We start from the raw sequence: 19,651 nt of genomic DNA on the forward strand, positions 1-19,651 counted from the left end.
AATGCTTTGAAGATACTGTTTGTCTACAGTCCTGCAAGGGTTAAGCTATCTCTGAGCTTACGTTTAGCCTAATAACTGAAGGATAAACAAGACAATATTGTTCTGGACCCTCCACCCTCAGCCTTAGAAGTGACTCCACTTCTGGAGTTGTATTTGAACCGGTCCCTGATCCGCAGGTCTTGGCTTGACCTACCCTTGCACCTACTATAACCAACTTAGTATTGACTCTTTTGCTTTTAGCATTCAATTCATTGGTAAACTATCATTTCAGAACCTACTCATCTCCTCTTTAATTAATTGTTCTTTTTCTCAGAGCAGGTGGTCTTCCTTTTATCCTTCTGTTATAATTTTGTTCACTTTGCCTTTTATTTTGACTCACTGACACTGTCCCTTTTTGCATCTGTCTTGAGACCATTTAAGAATGCAAAGAGACCCTGACTTTCAAAAGGGGTTCCTTTGGTTTCTGGTACCCAAATAACTTGGCTTCCCTGGTAGCTCAGCTGGTAAAGAATCCACCTGCAATGCAGGAGACACTGGTTCGATCCCTGGGTCGGGAAGATCCCCTGGGGAAGGAATAGACTACCCACTCCAGTATTCATGGACTTCCCTGGCTCAGATGGTAAAGAATCCATCTGCAGTTGGGGAGACCTGGGTTCAGTCCCTGGGTTGGGAAGATCCCCTGGAGGAGGGCATGGCAACCCACTCCAGTATTCTTGCCTGGAGAACCCCCATGGACACAGGAGCCTGGTGGGCGACAGTCCATAAGGTCGCAAAGAGTTGGGCAGGACTGAGCAACTAAGCACAGCATGGCACCCAAGTAACAGTTGTATTTCTATGTAGCATCGCTGTTGTGTGAACTGTTTACTATTGCCTAAAGCTTTGTTTAACCATTTATTAAATTTTGAATTATCCTGGATCCCCTTCTCCCAACCTTAACTTCTGTTTTGTTTTGTGTTGGTTCTTAAATGAAGTTGTAGTTTAGCTTTTTTTCTTTGTTTGTTTTGCTTTTTCTGACTAATTCATATTGCTTTTAAATGTTTCATTGTTTCCCTATATTGCAAAATAAGTCCACCTCTTTGTAGTTATTGGATATTTTAAATTTAAACTACAGAGTATGTTACTCTCTGAGATTTCTCATTAAGCTGTTCAGGCAGTAACAATTTCTTTTGCCGTTTTATTACTCATCACTTTCTATCCTTCACTAAACTCTTCGTTATTGAATGTCACATGAAGCAAAATAGTCTACTCTGCTGTACTTTGCATGTGTGCCCAGTCGTGTCCAACTCTTTGCGACCCCATGGACTGTCCCCCGCCAGGCTCCTCTGTCCATGGCATTCTCCAGGCAAGAATACTGGGGTGGGTTGCCATTTCCTCCTCCAGGGGATCTTCCCAACCCAGGGATCCAACCCACATCTCCTGCACTGCAGATGGATTCTTTACCACTGCACCGCCTGGGAAGCCCTGTAAGTTAACTTTAAAGTATGTAATTGTTGCCTTCAGATCCTGCAGGAGTTTTTTTTAAAAAACAAAGCACTTAATTTCTGTATATGTTACATGATAATGTAACATATGTTATTTATTCCTCTGTATGTTACATGATAATGAAAAATGTAGCAGAAAGACTGGCACAGATAGTTACTTTTCATGCACCTTAAGCAGGGATGAATCCAGGAATGAACTCCAAGCAATGGGACAGTGTAGGCTCCGGAGCCTAGATGACATTCGAGCCCCTTCCTATTCAGACTTTTCAAGTATATTCTCATTAGTTTGTTTGAAAAGAATTTTCAGAACATAGTCAAATAAAAGTACAAAAAATTGCAAAACCAAATCGAGGATTTTAAATATTACATACCTTTGTGTGTGTGTGCACGCGTACATATGCTAAGTCGCTTCCGTCCTGTCTGACTGCAGTCCTGTGGACTGTAGCCTGCCCGGTTCCTCTGCCCATGGGATTTTACAGGCAAGAATACTGGAGTGGGTTGCCATTTCTGTCTCTAGTGGAATCTTCCCAACCCAGGGATTGAACCCAGGTCTCCTGCATTGCAGGCAGATTATTTATTGTCTGAGCCACTAGGGAAGACCACCTTTATGCATGATGTTTAAAAGATTGGCTTTGTCATTGAAAGAATGAAGCATTCCTGATTTTATTCCCTCAGTACATTTCCAGAGAAAGTTATTGTGTATGGCTTATTTTTATTCAGTATTTCTAGGCTTTTTTTGTTTTTTAAATTTTAAAAAGGTAATTAAATGACAGACTTTTAAAATTACTAGATAATAACCAAATTACTAGATAGTAATAGAACTGTGCTTTTTTCTCCCCATGTATGTCAGCACCCTAAATCTGATAGTTCTGATTTGTTTGGTAATATCCCAGTATTCCAGTACTAACACCTTTTTGTTTTGTTTTGTAATTCTCCTTAAACTATGTCAGTAACTTTCTGTAAAAGAATATATATTAGTTGAATTCTTAATTTCATCTGAGAGGAAGGGTATTCAAGAGCTGTAAAGTCTTTCAGATTTCTCAAATTGTCTCTCATGGTCTTTATAAAAACCTTTGGAATATCCCACCTCCGTTTTCTCTTCCACTACATAATTTGGGGATACAACATATCTTTGGGAATTATTCTTAAGTGACGTGGGTATTCAGAGGTACATGGTCCCATTAGTGATACAGAAATTTATTTTTGATTGGTTCTAGGGAAAGTGATTTCGGTAATTTGGCAGCCTACTTAGAACCAAGTCATAATAGTGTTTTGTAATGGAACATGAAATCATATTTCACTTATTCTGTGATTTCTCATGTCCTATAACAGATATCAGATGTATATCAGATACTCATCCATTCAAGTAAACTTAATGACAAGCGCGATTTTTCGAATTTTTGAATAGGGGCTGCCAAGTTGCATAAACACTGAACTTTCGGTGTTTTATTCTTCATTGCTTCCATTCAGCCCCAAGTGATTCTTTGTTTATTTACACACTAAGTCTCCTAAATATGTAGTGCTTTTGCCTGTTTCTCGGGTGTACCTCTTGGTGGGGGCACCTTTTCCATGAGGTCTTAAATATATATGTGGGTAATGGTCACTTCCCATTCACTGCTCTCCTGAAAGTCATGGGAGTTAAAATTTGAGGCGCCTGGGACTAGGGGCGTGTGAGCTCCTGAGGAACAGCCTAGTCAGTTGCAGAACTGCTAAGTTCCCACAGGCAGCACTGTGAAGTAAGCAAAGTACTCAGATAGATACCAGCATCATTCCTATAAACACACAAAATGATTAACTGAATTACCTGCATGTTGCCCTAGCCACCCATGCTGGTTGAAGTCTGTTCCGAGGTTTTGAGGTTAAAGTGTTATCCTGCTTTCTCAGCACAGTAGTGCGGGTCTTTTTATCCTGCCCAGCAGTCCGGCTATACTGATTATGAAACTTTTGCATCTACTTTAGTATCCCACCATTCTGCTTAGCAGGTCGGCTCAGCCAAGTCTTTAAGGAGTAATTTTGCTTTGAGAGAAACCTTTAGTGGTACTCTTTTAAATTATTGGACAGGGTATAATAAACTTCTATTTTTTGCCTACTGTGTGCCAAACATTGTACATAATCTTTTAATCTTCAGAATAACCCTGAAAATGTGTGTGATGTTACTTTCATTTTACAGAAGAGAAAAAAATAAGACTTAGTGAGGTTTGATAACTTAACCAGGAGTAGGACTCTGGTCTGTGGGACTTCAAAGCCTCATTCATTATCATCTCCCCCCAGTTAGAAATTCATTGTAGGCCTCTGGAGAACTGTCTTTGACGACAGTATTAGACAAGTAGGCATTCCATAGCTTATTAAAGCTATACCTTTAGCAGCTGTAGGGCCTTGAGAATGTAAAATTTCTTTTTGTATTTCTGTCAAAAGGAAAAAAAAAGAATAATAGTTTATTTTATTTGACTTAGTTATTTTGAAGATAAGATTATGTGGAATACTTTAAGCTCTACAGAGGAAAATCACTTGGTCGGTCACAGACAACTTCATTTTTTAGCCAGTGCAAGTGAAACTAACTCACGGACTTCATCATCCCATGTCACTGGGTCATTTTTTGTGCCTAGAGGCATAAGTGAGATAATAACAGTGTTTCTCCTCCTCTGCCACACACACTTTTTTAGCATAAATGTTGCAATGAAAACAGTCCCTCATAAATAATTGAGTAGGAGTTCCTTGTTGGCCTACTGGTTAGGATTCCGGGCTTTCACTGCCACAGCCTGGGTTCAATCCCTGGTTGGGGAACATCACACAAGCTGTGCAGTACAACCAGAAGATAAATAAATAAATTAAGTAAATATTTATATTTCTCTGTTAGGCTGAAACAGTATATATATATACCTGGGCCAGTTAAAGTAGGGCATGCAGGGGTGGTGTGGGAGGGCATAAAGAGGACCATGACTCTGTTACCATTACTCTGTTATGGAGGGGAAGTTGAAGTGAGCAAAGGGGATCAGCTGTATGGTAATAAATGCAAAGTAACTTTTTGGTGGTGAACATGCTGTAGTGTATACAGAGGGAGGAAAACTGTACACCTGAAACTTATAAATGTTATAAATCGGTATTGCCTCAGTAAAAAGAAATTGCAGATATTATTACTTAAGCTGGATGTCCAAAATGGTGTCATTCAAGGTGATATATTGATCCAGTTATATATTCCTTAATTTAGAACCTAGAATATTACTTTCATCGTGGTGAACACACACCAGTGAAGAGGAACTTCTCCAGGTCCAGTCTAACTTGACCTCAGGGCACTGATCCTTAAAGGTTAGGCTCTTATTTTCTCTCTTCAGACTTAGACCAAAACTCTAGGGTTTCACTGGAATAAAATCTACAATGAGGCTGAATCCATGCCCCATTTTTGAGGCATGTGAGTATGGTTTCATCCATTCACTTTTTGCCACAGCTTTAAATTACCACCACTGAGGCTTTTAGGGTCCCAAGCCTAAAGGAGATAACTAAAATTTCACGGCTTTCAATAGTGATTGCCACACTACAGAAAGTAGTCTGTCATGTGTATTAAATGCAGCCTCTCTTGCTCCATGAGAAAGCTGTGTCTGCTACAGGTCCTGAAGAGTAAAGATGCTTAGGGTCTTTTGGTGCCTCTTTTGAATGTCTCTGGAGCTGTGCTGCTGCCTGTGTGCTGTCTCAGCAGCCTGAGAAGTGTGTGGTTTTGGTGAGACACTTTTGTATTACACAGCACCACCCCCCTCCCCAATCCCCACTCCTGCACACCTTTGACTAGAAGTTGAAAATGCATTCCTTCAACAAAAGTACATAGGGTGCCCATTACTACTTGATAAGCAAAGGAAATATTGTAATAAGCTGTACACAGACCTTGCCCTTGTGTAACTTGCATTCTAATATGGGGTGAGGAAGGCTGGATAGCAAACAATTATATAGTCAGTCAATCTCTCTACAAAAGAGAGATTATGGATGTTACAGAGAGTTTACAATAAAGGCATATAACCTACACCATAATATAGTTGGGTTGTTAAAAATGTGACTTTGAAGCTACACTACCTAAGTTTGAATCCGGCCCCACTTTCCAATAACTGTGGAATGTTGAGTTAACTGCTTATGATTTGTGTCTCAGTTTCCTCATTTGTAAAAATACAGTTATTTCACATTCAGTCTGTTGATACATTTTCATTGTTTAAAACAGGGCCAGGTGTGTAATGTACATTCAAAAGTTTGGCGATTTTTTTTGTCTGGGAGGTCAGGGAAAGCTTTTCTTTGAAATGATGGTGTTGAAATGAGATTTGAAGGATAAGTAAGAATTAAATGGGCTTCCCTTGTTCAGTGGTAAAGAATCTGCCTGCCAATGCAGGAGACACAGTTTGATCCCTGGGTTGGAAAGATCCCCCTGGAGAAGGAAATGGCAACTCAGTCTAGTATTCTTGCCTGGGAAATCCCATGGACAGAGCAGCTATCCATAGGGACTAAACAACAGCAAACAACAATTAAACGGGCTAAACAGATGGGGAACAAGCTGGAAGGCAGTTGGCAGTAGTCGAGGGGAGTGGGGATGGTCAGTTGACCCAGGAGGGTAGTAGAGGCAGAAGTGGGTGGATTTGAGGGATGTTTAGGGGGTGAAGGTAGGATTCTGAAATATGGGATAGGAGTGGTAAGGAAAAGAGTTTCTGGTGTCTTCAGCCACGACTGAATAGGAGATGCTAGAGGGTGATTACCTTCTGTGAGTGCACATGTGGTAGTGGGTATGGAGGAGACCACCAAGAAGCTAAGAAGCCTCTTCTAGGGAGATCTGGACAAGAAGGTCAGCCAGGGAGACTGTAGAGACGACCAGGAAGAGCTGTTGAGCAAGCAAGTCAATAAACACGCCTGGAGTTCAGACGTCTTGCCCAGAGATATAAATGAGAGACAAGTATATAAGTAGTTTGTTGAGGAAAATAATGAATTGAGACCCTGTATATGAACTGGACATCCTTGCAGGTACAGAATGAGAAAAAAGGAAGGCCCAGGACCAAAGCTTGGTGAACTAAATGCTGGTAGAGGAGATGAGTAGCAAAGGAGAATTGGCCAGAGAAGTAGAAGGAAAATCAGAGAAGTGTGATGTTCTGGAAAAAAGTGCTTGGAGGGATAGGATGAGGGGGTGTTTCTGAAATCTTTATCATCCTTCCTTGGATCCCTGAGAGTTTTAATTTAGGTCTCTAAATACCCAAAAGTCAGATGCTACTGACTTAGAACATCTATAGCAGGTTTAGGCTGACTGAAGCCAGTTAGTTAAACATGATCTTCAGACTCTAGAATCTAAACTGTAGTTATTCCTGTTTGCTGTAAATTAGATCTAATATAGAGGAAGCAATGGCTGCAGTCCATATTCATGCTCATAGATATTAACCTGCTGAAATTAATGAATTATTTTGAAGGCCATTAATCACTCCACACCCTCTAAGGCTGACTGGCATCTCCCAAATTAGGTAGAGACACTGGTAAAAACAATTTTTTTCCCAACTATTATCCAGGAACATTGGTTGAGTACCTCCTAGAAATAGTGGTTATATATCAATATTCATTAGAAGTGTGTGAGATGTTTCATTAATTCTCATTAATGGCCCTGTAATCTGATCCCCCTTTGTACTCCAGGAGATAGTGAAGATAGAGGAGATAGAGGAACCCCAGGAGATAGTGAGACACGAAAGCCTGGTGTGCTCCAGTCCACAGGGTCACAAACAGTTGGACACGACTTAGCCACTGAACACCACCACCGCTTTGATCTCCCTTTGTACAAAGGAATGGACTAGACTCAGAAAGGTTTATTTACTTTGTGAACAGGAATTTGAACCCACATCCCTGTGACTTTAAGCCCCTGAGGCTTCTGCATATAAATATAACCAAAATAGGAATTAGAAGATAATTATCCCAAAGAAGTACTTAACAAAAATGCTATGAAAACTCATATGGAACTGACTACTCTTAGCTTGCTAGTGAAAAGCAGAGATGTGTTAAATCCAATGGACACGTTTTAAAGTTCTTATATTATTGGACATTTGTGCTTTGTTGGATGCAATTGAGCACTCTTTCCCCCTGCAACTCTCTACTCTCTTTGCTTCGGTTGCATTGCACTTTCTGCTTCTCTAGCTTTGCCTTGTCTACCTGCTTAATAGGTGTGGCTTATTCTGATTCTTAAAATCCTGATGTTCTCCTGGGTTCCTCTGTAGCTTTTCTCAGTCCACACCCAAAATTTCAAATTTGGGGGTTTCCAGCTAAGTGTTTTGTTTAGCCTGCAAAGTGTTTAAAACATTTTAAAAAATTAGTTACCTTTGTTTAAAACCTGGAAGACTTACATAAAGCTCTGTATTTCTGGCTTTTGGAAAACCTAAAGTTCTCTCTCAGCCTTGGATTTGTGTTTCCATATGGCAACACTTTAACTAATTGCTGAACAGCAGCTGCTCTCTTTGGAGTGGACATTCAGTTCTTCCCAGACCCCAAGCATTCTCTGTTGTCTTCCCAACAGCATTGGTGCAGTGTCGTATATACTTGCTCTGCTCTTCATATTCTGAGTACTCCCTGCTGGTAAAACTACCATTTTGATACTGATAATTCCAAATCTGTCGCCAAGGCAACTTTTAGATTTATACATCCAACCTCCCATTGAATGTCAGTACTTGACATGTTATAGGCAACTCAGACTACAGTGGCTGAACTCCTCTTTCCCTGCAAACTCTAGGTTCTACCAGTTTTTATCCCCTAAGTTTTACTAAACTCTCTCCCTTCCTTCCCTTCATTACCTTTGGAACCACATTGCTATGATTCGGGTTCTCATCATCTTGTTAGAATTCCTGGTTGCAAACCACAGAAATAATCTTTTGACTAACTTAAGCTGAAAGGGAACTTATTCAAAGGATGTTGTGTGGCTCACATGGGAATGCTAGAGAATCTGATTTAGAAATTGATCTTGAACCAAGGGAAGTTGGAGACATGGAGAATGTGGGCAGGATCAAAGCACTGACAGTCTGTTTATGATGCTGCAGAATTCCAGTGTCTCCCATTGCTGAATATTGTCTAACTGGCTGGTTCTGGGTCTTTGTATTGCCACTGCAAAATCAAGGTTTTCCACAGGAGTGTCCACTTAAACTGGGCAAAGTTATGCTTGTGTGTACTTCTTCCCCAACTGGAAGGGGAAGAACCTCACCCCTTGTTTCAATACCCCCCACCCACCCACTCCAGCTCTGTAATGGGACTTAAGATCCAGTCTTCCATTGAAGACTTTTACCTTGAGTTAGTCTCCAATATAGGAAGGCAGGGGTGCAGGGAAAAAAAATCAACAGCATCCACATTACAACTCTTTTCTGGACTACCATAGCAGCCTCCTAGCTACTTCTGTGTCCTCTGTCCCCTCATCCCCCAAATCTGTTCTCTATCCAACAGCCAGAGCTAGCTAACTAAAATGCGTATTTGATCGTGTGATTCCATTTTTCAGTGGCTCCTTGGACACCTGTAAGAAAATGCTTCAATGTGGCATTCAAGGCTTTTTCCTTGAAAGGTCTGCCCCTTACCTCCCCCTTCAATTCTTACCTTCATCTGATTTCTTCTTTGTGATTTACACTTAGGCGAGACTGAACTTCTGAACTGCTTAGACCTTCCTCTATATATCTCATACTGTTTTTCACTGCCCTGCTTTCTTTTGCTTTTCCTCTTACTGTCCCTGTTGTCTGAAGACCCCTTTCTTGTAGCTCACCTTCCCCTCCCAAGTTAACTCCTCCTCATCCTTTAAGAAACTACTTCCTTAATACCTTTTCTCCTAATTTATTAAGTCCCTTTTACCTGAAATAAAGCCCAGCGTGTATTTCACTGGACATTTGTCACTACTGTCATAGTCCCTACTCTTCCTGTCTCCCCACATGTATACACAAATGTACTCCTTCCTGTTTTAGGTTCTTTGAGGGCGAGTGAAAGTCGCATCCAGCTACTGGAGTGGATAGCATTTCCCCTCTCCAGGGGATCTTCCCAACCCAGGGATTGAACCCAGGTCTCCCACATTGTGGGCAGATTCTTTACCAGCTGAGCCACAAGGGAAGCCCAAGAATACTGGAGTGGGTAGCCTGTCCCTTCTCCAGCCGATATTCCCGACCTAGGAATCAAACCAGTGTCTCCTACATTGCAGACGGATTCTTTACCAACTGAGCTATCAGGGAAGCTTCTTTGAGGGTAGAGATTGTCTGATTCATCTTTGGTTCTCTAATGCTACCATATTACTCTGTATATTGTACACTCAATAAATGTTGAGATGATGAAGAGGTATTTGATGTGGATCCTAAAGGATAAGTAAGATTTTGAGAAAACAAAGAAATGGAATAAGAGTAACATTATTTGAAGGCAAGTGTACTAGCTAGGCCCAGATGAGAAAAAAATACATGACAATATTGTCTACTTTGGCCAGCATATAAATGTATATGTAGAATAGTGGGAAATACGACTAGAAAGGCAGGGAGTTTCCTGGTGGTCCAGTGGTTAGGATTCAGCTCTGCCACTGCCTTGGCTCTGGGTTCAATCCATGATTGGGGAACTAAGAGCCTGCAGTCCATGGGGTATGGCTAAAAAAAAAAAAGACTAGAAAGGCAAAGTGTGGTCTTAAGGATTATGTCTTAAGTAACAGGGAATCTTTCAAAGTTTTTAAGCAGGTGACTGATTTGGCTATCCTATGTTTTAGGAAACTAATCTGATAGCAGAAAGAATTAGTAGGGGGAGAGATCAGTTATGAGGCTTCTTTCTGTTATAGGAGCTGCATAAATGAAGTGGCAGCAGAAATAAAGTGAGAAAGATGAATCCTAACTTTGCCACTTAGTTTCATGGTTGTGTCACTCAGCTCTAAGCCTCCGTTTTCTCATCTGTGCAACAAGAGGACTGACTAGATGTGATTGGGAAGCCGGCCAGCTCCACTATCTGTGATACATTTTCAGCAGAGCCAATGGGACTGGGCAAATGGTTGAAAAATGGATACAAGAGGAGGTTTCAGTTGCAACTTTGAAGTTTCAAGCCTGAGTGAATGGGACAACAGTATTGCTGTTTACTGGAGTGGGGATGGGGTGTCCCTAGCATTAGTGGTAAGGCGAAGATCTTTAAAAATAAGAGATCTAAGGCCAAGTTGATCTTCCTAATTTGTATCATAGAGCACAGAAAGTAGGATTTCAGTGTTGAGAGTGTTTACATTTCAGGGGAAATTAGTGGTCAGGAGGTAAGCAGCTGTTTTTATTAACAGTTTACTTTGAGGGATTTAAGCTTATACCATCATTCTGGGGTTGCCAACCCTCGGAATTAGAGTGGTCTGAAGTAGCACTGCAAACTGGACCCTGGCCCATGTATCAGATGGGCTGAGTTTCAAGAGCAGCGAGGTGAGGGCCAGAGCTCAGGTTTGGGGGTTAGGAGTAGGCGTGTATTTTGGAGGGGGAGGGCTTGGGAATTGTTCGTGAGTACCTGCGATTACTTTCTAGCAAGTGATACTGCTGCTTAAGGGTTAGACTATCAAGGATGCAATTTGGGTTGCGGCAGAGAGAGCGCTTCATCTTTGAAGAGTAAAGGGCCCCGTGTTCCAGCAGTTGGGCTGACTCACTCCTCTGATGGATGGAAGATGTGGCCCCTTTTAATGGGTCGTGGGATAAGGGATAGTCACTACAGCAGAAGAGCTGACAGGACTAAGAGGCAGGGGATTCAGAGGGAGGCGGAGTTGGCCTAGTGTGGAACCCTCTCTCCCGAGTTTACGCTCTTTGGTGTGCAGAAAACAGTGTTGGAGGTGGGGGAGTTGAATATCCAGCACTAGTTTCACGCAGCTTGAGACCATTCCTCTGGCCAGGCTCCTTTTTTTTTTTTTTCAAGCAAGCTGCAGGCTTCGCCTCGGCCCTGGAAACCGGATAGGCCTCTCCGTGCGCTCTCAACCTAACCCCGTGGTGGCGGGGGAGGGGGAAGCTCTGTTTAGTCCCACCCTTTGCGCTGTTTTGCGTCTTTGCGCTTGTGGTGAGTGGCAGCGGAGTGTAGCGAATAAGGACGTGGGGCGGGCAGGAGCATCAAGTTAGGTTGCTCAGGAGGAGGGGGAACTGGTGCTGGAGAGACAGCAAGAGGGGCGAACCGGCCCCCCACGGCCGCTGCAGGTAAAGGCACCTCTGTTACCCTGCTGGGGTGAGACACAGCTCCTTTTCTCCTTCAGGGCTTGTCGGACCTTCCCGCCTGTAGCTTCCGCCTTAACATTGCTCCCACCCGGGCATCCACACCCCCCCACCTCGCATCTTCCCGTCTTGGCCATCCCCACCCTGGAGGGCACCCCACTAGCTCACTCCCTCAAGTGCATGTACTTCATCTCCATTTTGGGGGCTCCAGTTGCCAGAAACCTCCCGCCTCTGCTGTGTGGGCCTTACTGGCACCAACACTGGCAGTATGAGCAGGTAATGTACCCGGGTCCCCGCCACCCCCGCCTCCAGTCGCGTTTCCCTCTCCATCAACCCCGTACTTCCTTACCTTGCTCCTTCGCTTCCACAGGAGTACAAAATTTCTGTACTTTCTCCTTTACCCTTGAACGTACTTACATGGTTTTAGCGTTCATACTTGCCTATTTTGCTTTCCCTGTTTATTCAGAAGGACTCACTTTACCAGCCATGTTTGCCCCAAATGTCCATACTCCTGATTGAGGTGTGAGTGCTTTTTCCTTCAGTAACTGGGAAAACAAACAAAAAAGAGCAGCCACACATTTGGCAGTGAGAATGGTGAAGATAGAGAAAATGGCCTAGGATCTCGATATTCTTGAGGAAATCTCCTGAGTGGCTTCAAGTTAATAGCTCCATTTCTTATGGTCTATGTCCTTCCATCCTGATCCTTTGCTGACCCTAAGTTGTGATTCCATTCACGTAGGATGTTTATTTCCCGTTTCTTTATAAGACTTAAGACCCTTTGGGTCTCACAGATGTCTCCATGGTGCAGTTTTTAAATCCTTCTCTTTTAAAATTATATTGACTATCTTCATTTTAAGCCTTCTGGTTTATTTTATTTTCAAGAGATCTCTTCAGATTGCTTCTATCTTTTGTTTCCATAACGTTTATGTCTGCTTGCCTGCCACTGATCCTCTTGAAAGGATACAGTTTCCAATAACAAGATTAATACTTTGAAGTAAAATAGTTTGTTCTTTGAGCAGTTAGAGGTTAAGTGGTCATGGCTGGTACTTTGTAAAGATGCAGCCTTCCCCTCCCCCAAAAGGTCATTTGTTGTCATTATGCCGTTCATCTGTTATCTTCTAAGAGGATGGGCAGTATAGAGAAATCTGTAAATGGAGAATGGATATCTGAAGGTCAGTTTATGTAAGTTTATGTATTAGACAATTGGGCTAATTTTTCTTGCAGTGTTTCTCATCTATCATAAACAAAATGATGAACTTCCTTTTGAGAGGCCATAAGAAATCCTATCCCATCACATAAATGTCGATAATCTTTCCAAACCAGGCATGTGTCCTTCTCTGTTCACACCTGCCGGTGCTCCCCTGCCCCGCTGTGTTGTCTTTCACACATCCTCACAGGCCAAGAGATGTGGTCCAGTTTTATTGAATATAAATAATGTAAACAGTGAGACTGTTTCCATTTGACAAATATAAAATTATAACATTAAAGGTACATTTTCAAACTTCACATACCTTCCATCTCCCAGTTGAGAATCACTGCTTTGTTGAAAGATTTGTGGAGATTGAAAAGTATAGAGTAGAATTAAAACTAAGTCCTTTATGATTGGACAGACAAGTTGTTTTTGAAATGGGCAAGGGTACCAGGAGGCACATAAAATAAAAACAGGAGAGCTGGGACTCTAGATTTCTAAGAAAACCCCGAAGAACTATATTAAAGGTGGTAAAGCTGCAGAAAAACATCAGTATTTATTTATTTTGAGGGGAAGGAGCAGTTTCTCCTTAAAAAAGAAGGTGAGATGAAGGTCTATTATATAAAGAATCTCTCTGGCTTGTTATCTGAAAGTTGTAGATGGATAGCTTTGAATTTTAATCTTAACTGACTAGTTAGTTCTACTTCCCTCATATCCTACACCCGCCCCCCCACCCCACAAGTTTTCTGTCCTTAGTCTACTTGTTAGTTTGGAATTATGGAAAATGTTTAAGTACAGCCATCAAACTGTCTTTTGAGCATATGCATATGTTTCTTTTTGGGTCCATGGAAGGTGAAGGCTGGCTTTTCATTCTCAATATGATAAAAGTCTGCTATGATTTCTTTATCTAGTGAGTTGCTTTACCTAAGGTTATCTTAAGGGTTTCATATATTTGACTGTTTAACATTTATTTATTTTTGTTACCAGGATTTGAATTATGGAAAGAGAATTCATGAGGTAGATGAACTTGGTAGAATAGGCCAGATACGGGTATAGCTAGGAAGACCCATAAGTAAGAATAGAAGGAGGGAGTAAGAAAGCTGGCGGTACATTTGGAGAAGGTTTATTCTTTTGAGAGTCAAGGACAGATTTAAAGATGTGAGTTAAAAAAAGAAGCTGTAGACTAGGATTAAAAAATTCATATACGATGAATTAGGTTAGGTAGGGGTGAGTTGATAGAATGGAACTGAGAAGTAGTGAGACTTGGTGTGGCATTGTCAGTGGTGAGATTTTTTTAAATATTGGGGCCTTGACTGAACCAGGAGAAGCAGGAATTTGGCCCCAAAATTGGAAAGGGAGATAAATAAGTACATTCACCTTTAAGAACTTAATGCTTGAGTCATATGGAAGTAAGGAAATATTTCAGAAGCTGTTAACCTGGTTTTTCCCATTAAAAAATGAGATCTCTCTCTCTCTCGATCTTTCTCTCTCTCTCTTTCTTTGAGACTGGGCTGTTGCAGAGGGAAGAAAGAGCATTTGGGTGAATAAATAGCAAGGAGTCCTGGAAAGGACAGAATACTCCATGGAAGAAAGGCAGGTTATAAACTATTATCAGTGTAAACTTCTAGTTAGTGGGAACTTTCACTGTATTTTTTGTGTGACACCTAACTGTTAGATATTTACTGTAGCTTCTCTGACAGTGAGTAGGAGGTGAAAAGGTAAAAGGTAGCAAAGTAGGGCATAACTAGAAAAAGATGATGGAAGTGTTGAAAAAATTTATAAGATTATTGAGTAGATTTTTATTAAATTAAGAAGTATTTATAAGTCTTCTGATCACCATTTTGAGTAGTTTTGGGGCAGGCATTAGTAGGAGAGGCTGGAATGAGCTTGCGGAATACTTTAGCCAGGAATGGGAAGTGATGCGGACCTTGGTTGAGATGTGAAGGGATACAATTACTGAATCTGGAAAGATCTTGTTTAACATTGGTGGAGATGCTCTGTAGGTTTATAATTTTGAAAAACTGTTGTGCCAACTACTGATGAGTCTGTCCTCTTATCTATGTCTCAGTTTCTGGGCTACTTACCCACATTATATTAATTTTACAGAGATAACTGGAATGAGTTGAGGAAGAGGGAAAAAAGCTTGGGGTTTGTGTGGAAAAGTCTTCCGTCTAGTCTGTTCTGTGTCACTGACAAATTTCTGGTTTCTTCTAAAAGAGGAGAAATGGTGTTACCGAAGCTTTCCTGGATTGACAAATATTGATATCATATACAGAAAGCAAATACTACATTTTCATATAGTTACATGGTGACATACTTAAAATTCCTTGTCTTAGTTTTTCCTTTTTCCAACATTTTATGTACTTGAAAGCCCCACATGTGGATTTTGTAAACATAGTTTCAGTTATTGTAGGACAGTTTTTCAAGATAGGAAGTTTTCTACTGTCTTATCTTAGAATCAGGGAATACCAGTTAATTTCTCTAAGAACAGAATGGTTAATTTCAGACACCACAGGCACTTATTTTAATTCATTTAAATTTTTTTGAGTAGCTACTGTTAATGTGATATTCATCTGGCACTTTAGAGATCCACAGATGAATAAGATGTGGTCCCCACCATTCAGGAGCTCTTCTGTCTTGGAGAAAGAGGAGCTGGGCCACCATGCAGGGTTGTGCAGGGTGTGCATTGCACATGTTCATCATCATCACAGATAATATGTTTAGTATGATAATTTTCCAGCAGATGGCAGACAAGCATCTTGAGCAGGCAGCTTTTTATAATTTGCACAAAGGAACCTCTTGGGCCTTCAGAGGAAATGGACAAGAGACTTATCATTTTAATAAAATGTTAAATATAAGTGCTTTAAATAAGGTGCAGGCAATGTTGTGGGTATTTAAAGAAGATGAGAGTTTCCTTGGTGGCTCATCAGTAAATTATCTGCCCATCAACACAGGAGATGTGGGTTCAATTCCTGGGTGGGGAACCCCCTCCAGTATTCTGGCCTGGAAAATCCCATGGACGGAGAAGCCTGGTGGGCTGTAGTCCATGGGGTCGCAAAAGGGTCAGACACGACTTAGCGATTAGACAACAACAACAAAGAAGATGAAGGGACTGAGTCGTCACAAACAGCTCACCTTACAGAGGTGCAGGGCTCGCCTTACTGAGTAGAAGACCTTTGAGGATGTTAAAGATTTTACCTGGAAGAGATGTTTGTGGTGAGGGTGATAAAGACGTTTCAGGCAGAAAATACAGCAAAAATAGGCAGTCATGGAGATAGTAATGTCATTAAGGGAACTGGATTATCTGTTTGGACTGAAATCTAGGGTATATATAGGAAGTGATGAGCATACAGGAAATGATGAGAGTGAAAGTTGGAAACATAAACTGGGACAAAATTGGAGAATTCTTTGACTCTTTTGCCAGAGAAGGTTTTGATCTTAAATATGAGAGAGCGAGGAGGGGACTTGATAACAGAAGCACAATGTATAGACTAAAGTCTATTCACAGACTAAAGTCTGTGAATCTTCCTGAGTAAAATTATACTATAAACTTAGCAAGATTATCCAGTAAGCTTGGTTAAAGGTGTTTATTTTTGCTAGTAGTAAGTAGAAGTATCGGAATTACAAGGAAAAGTTACAAAATCCAGTATATCCAGAAGCCTCTATCTGTATTCACTGAAGTATTGCTGATATATTGTTCATTTCTGTCAACTTAAGAATCTGAAATAGAAAGTGAATGAATGTCATATTTCCTGTTCTGTACCTAAGAATGATAATTGTGAGAAGAAATGGACAGAGACAGTGGAATGATCTTGACAGACAGAAGCTTCAAAGTGTGTAGGTGTAAGAGCCCCAAAAAGGGGTTGGCTTATTTCTTTTTTTCTCTTTTGGTTTCAAAGCAGAAATGTGGATGTTCTTTCTGCTGTGTCTCTGTCCTCAGCTTACCTCACATTTCCCTCTTATCTTACTATTTTGATGCTATTTGATGCTACGGGTTGAAATTTTCCCTGAGGTCACCTCCTTTGCTTACTTGTCATTTGTCTTTCTACAACAGGAGTTCCATCATCTTCCTCTGAAGACCTAGCCATCTTGCTCCATGAAGGTCAGGACAGTCTGACATGCACTTGTTTCTTGCCTCTTTACCTGAAGAGTAGTCCTCTTCCATTGTGTACATTTTTTTCTTAATAGGGGAGGGGAGGGGAGAGCCAGTACCCCCCCTCCCCTTCCCTCCTTAAACCTTGGGGAAGTAACCCCCATTGCTTTCCCAAGATGGCAGACCCCATCATGGATCTGTTTGATGACCCAAATTTATTTGGCCTGGACTCTCTGACTGATGACAGCTTCAATCAGGTCACACAAGACCCTATTGAAGAAGCCCTTGGACTGCCAAGCTCTCTGGACTCCTTGGATCAGATGAACCAGGATGGTGGAGGTGGTGATGTGGCGAATTCATCAGCAAATGACTTGGTCCCCCCACCAGAGGAAACAGCCCCCACAGAACTTCCCAAAGAATCAACAGCTCCAGCTCCAGAATCTTTAACCTTGCATGATTATACCACTCAGCCCGTCAGCCAAGAGCAGCCAGCCCAACCTGTCTTACAGACACCAACGCCAACATCAGGACTTTTGCAGGTCTCCAAGAGCCAGGAGATCCTGAGCCAAGGGAATCCTTTCATGGGTGTCTCTGCCACAGCTGTCTCCTCCAGTAGTGCTGGAGGGCAACCACCTCAGTCTGCCCCTAAGATTGTTATCCTTAAAGCCCCACCAAGCTCCTCAGTCACTGGTGCCCATGTGGCACAAATTCAGGCCCAAGGTATCACCAGCACAGCTCAGCCCCTCGTGGCTGGCACAGCCAATGGTGGAAAAGTCACTTTTACCAAAGTGCTAACCGGCACTCCCCTTCGACCTGGTGTTTCCATTGTCTCTGGTAATACAGTGTTGGCCGCCAAGGTCCCTGGGAACCAGGCTACTGTTCAGCGCATTGTCCAGCCCAGCCGACCAGTAAAGCAGCTGGTCCTACAGCCAGTTAAGGGTTCAGCTCCTGCTGGAAACCCTGGGGCCACAGGGCCCCCACTGAAGCCTGCAGTTACACTGACCTCTACACCCACCCAGGTGACTTGAGTGAAAGGGGGAGGTGAATTTTGGTTTAGTAGCGGGCCCAGCAACTGTGTGAGAGCAAGCACATGAGAGCTGTCGCTAGGAAGTCTGCTTAAATTCCATCTGTACTTTTTATCAGTTAGTGTTGATAGCCACGTTATTTGTTACTTACAAGGTGAAAGCAGTTAGTGCTAATGCATTTTTCGAGCTCTTACTACATATTTACACTGTGCCTAGCTGGTGCTGAACAAGATAGACACAGTCCCTGTCCTTACAGAGCTCACCATCTGCCAGGAAATACAGACCTTAAGCAAGAACTCACAGTGGTGGATGATACAAACTTACACGAGTACTGTAGGATGCAATGGGAACAAAGAATCATTTTTGAAAAATACGTGTATTTATATTTGCAAGACTTACAGAAACTATGTGTATCTTTCCTGTTCTTATTATTAAGATTGTCCTCCTCCAGCTTTGCCCAGTGAAAAGACTTGTTTCTTTTATAAGAAAATAAAGACTCTAGCCTCTGAATCAAGGGCCAGAAGAATTTGGAGGAGGGGTAGACAGTGTTCAGATAAGTAGGGCTGGTGAAGAGAAGCTCTGAGGAGGTGGATTTTAGCTCAATGTAAAGACTTTTATTCTAATAGGTTTCCAAAAAATGGAATGACTGCCTTAGAAAATAGCAAGCCTTCCAGCAGTTTTTCAAGAATAGACTTGGTACCCACTGGGCAGAGGTTATAGAAAAGATTTATCAGGACAGATAGGAAGATGAACAAAGGGGATTGTACTGTCTTTTCTGACCCTCAGTTTTTACAATTCTAGGATAAGGAAAACTGGTGTAAATATGAAGGGGTCTACCCTTCTTTAATGTCCTACCTCTCTTGCAATTTCCTCTCTTCACTCTAGGGTGAATCGAAACGCATCACACTGGTCCTCCAGCAGCCACAGTCTGGAGGTCCCCAAGGACACCGGCATGTCGTGCTAGGGAGTCTACCAGGCAAGATAGTGTTACAGGGCAACCAGCTAGCAGCCCTGACTCAAGCCAAGAATGCCCAGGGGCAGCCTGCCAAAGTAGTAACCATACAGCTGCAGGTGCAGCAACCACAGCAGAAAATCCAGATTGTACCACAGCCTCCATCATCGCAGCCACAACCCCAACAGCCACCCTCCACCCAGCCAGTGACTCTCTCCTCTGTGCAGCAGGCTCAGATAATGGGACCAGGACAGGCCCCGGGACAGAGACTTTCAGTACCCCTCAAGGTGGTACTTCAGCCACAGGTGAGACTTAACATGTTGGGCTAAGAAGGCAAACACGCTCTTACTCCCCTGACGTTACCCTCAACAACCACTCACTGTTGAATGTGGGGCCAGTCTAGATTCGTATCTCTGAAGTGAGATGCAGGCTTTTCTTTCTTTCACCCATGGGAACCTTATTTTAATTATATCATGAAAAGATTTGAGGGTAATTGTTGGGTTTGGGATAAGAGATGATTTGTCTAATATTTGTCTTTAAATTGTTTTATTTACAATCTTTTCCTGATATCCTTGTGAAATGAAAATGACTGAAAATAACCCCTCATCTGAAAGATAAATAGTCTTGAAGAGGTCAAGTGCTTATCTATCATTCCTCCCCCTACCCCCACCCCACCCCCCACTGCCCCCAGGAAGATAAAGGTAGGATAAGAATGGAATTTGAATTTTCTTACTAGCCTAGACACTAG

The 19,651-nt window shown here is 42.0% G+C and overlaps 1 protein-coding gene across 8 annotated transcripts in view; it reads left to right on the plus strand.

Moving 5' to 3' along the window:
• Window positions 1–19,651, plus strand: part of CHD8 (chromodomain helicase DNA binding protein 8) — a 58,863-nt gene that overhangs the window by 2,130 nt on the left and 37,082 nt on the right. For 3 of the 8 annotated variants that reach the window (XM_055537127.1, XM_055537130.1, XM_055537129.1), the window contains exons 2-3: window positions 16,888–17,945; window positions 18,837–19,208. In XM_055537127.1, coding sequence (XP_055393102.1) covers window positions 17,103–17,945; window positions 18,837–19,208 — 1,215 coding nt within the window. In that variant the 5' untranslated portion in view covers window positions 16,888–17,102. Of the gene's footprint in view, window positions 1–11,503; window positions 11,630–16,887; window positions 17,946–18,836; window positions 19,209–19,651 lie in introns of those variants that run through there. The other 5 variants (XM_055537131.1, XM_055537134.1, XM_055537135.1 and 2 more) reach the window with 3 other exon arrangements.

The sequence above is a fragment of the Bubalus kerabau genome, chromosome 10, assembly GCF_029407905.1.
Source record: "Bubalus kerabau isolate K-KA32 ecotype Philippines breed swamp buffalo chromosome 10, PCC_UOA_SB_1v2, whole genome shotgun sequence".
In the NCBI taxonomy this organism is placed as follows: Eukaryota; Metazoa; Chordata; class Mammalia; order Artiodactyla; family Bovidae; genus Bubalus; species Bubalus kerabau.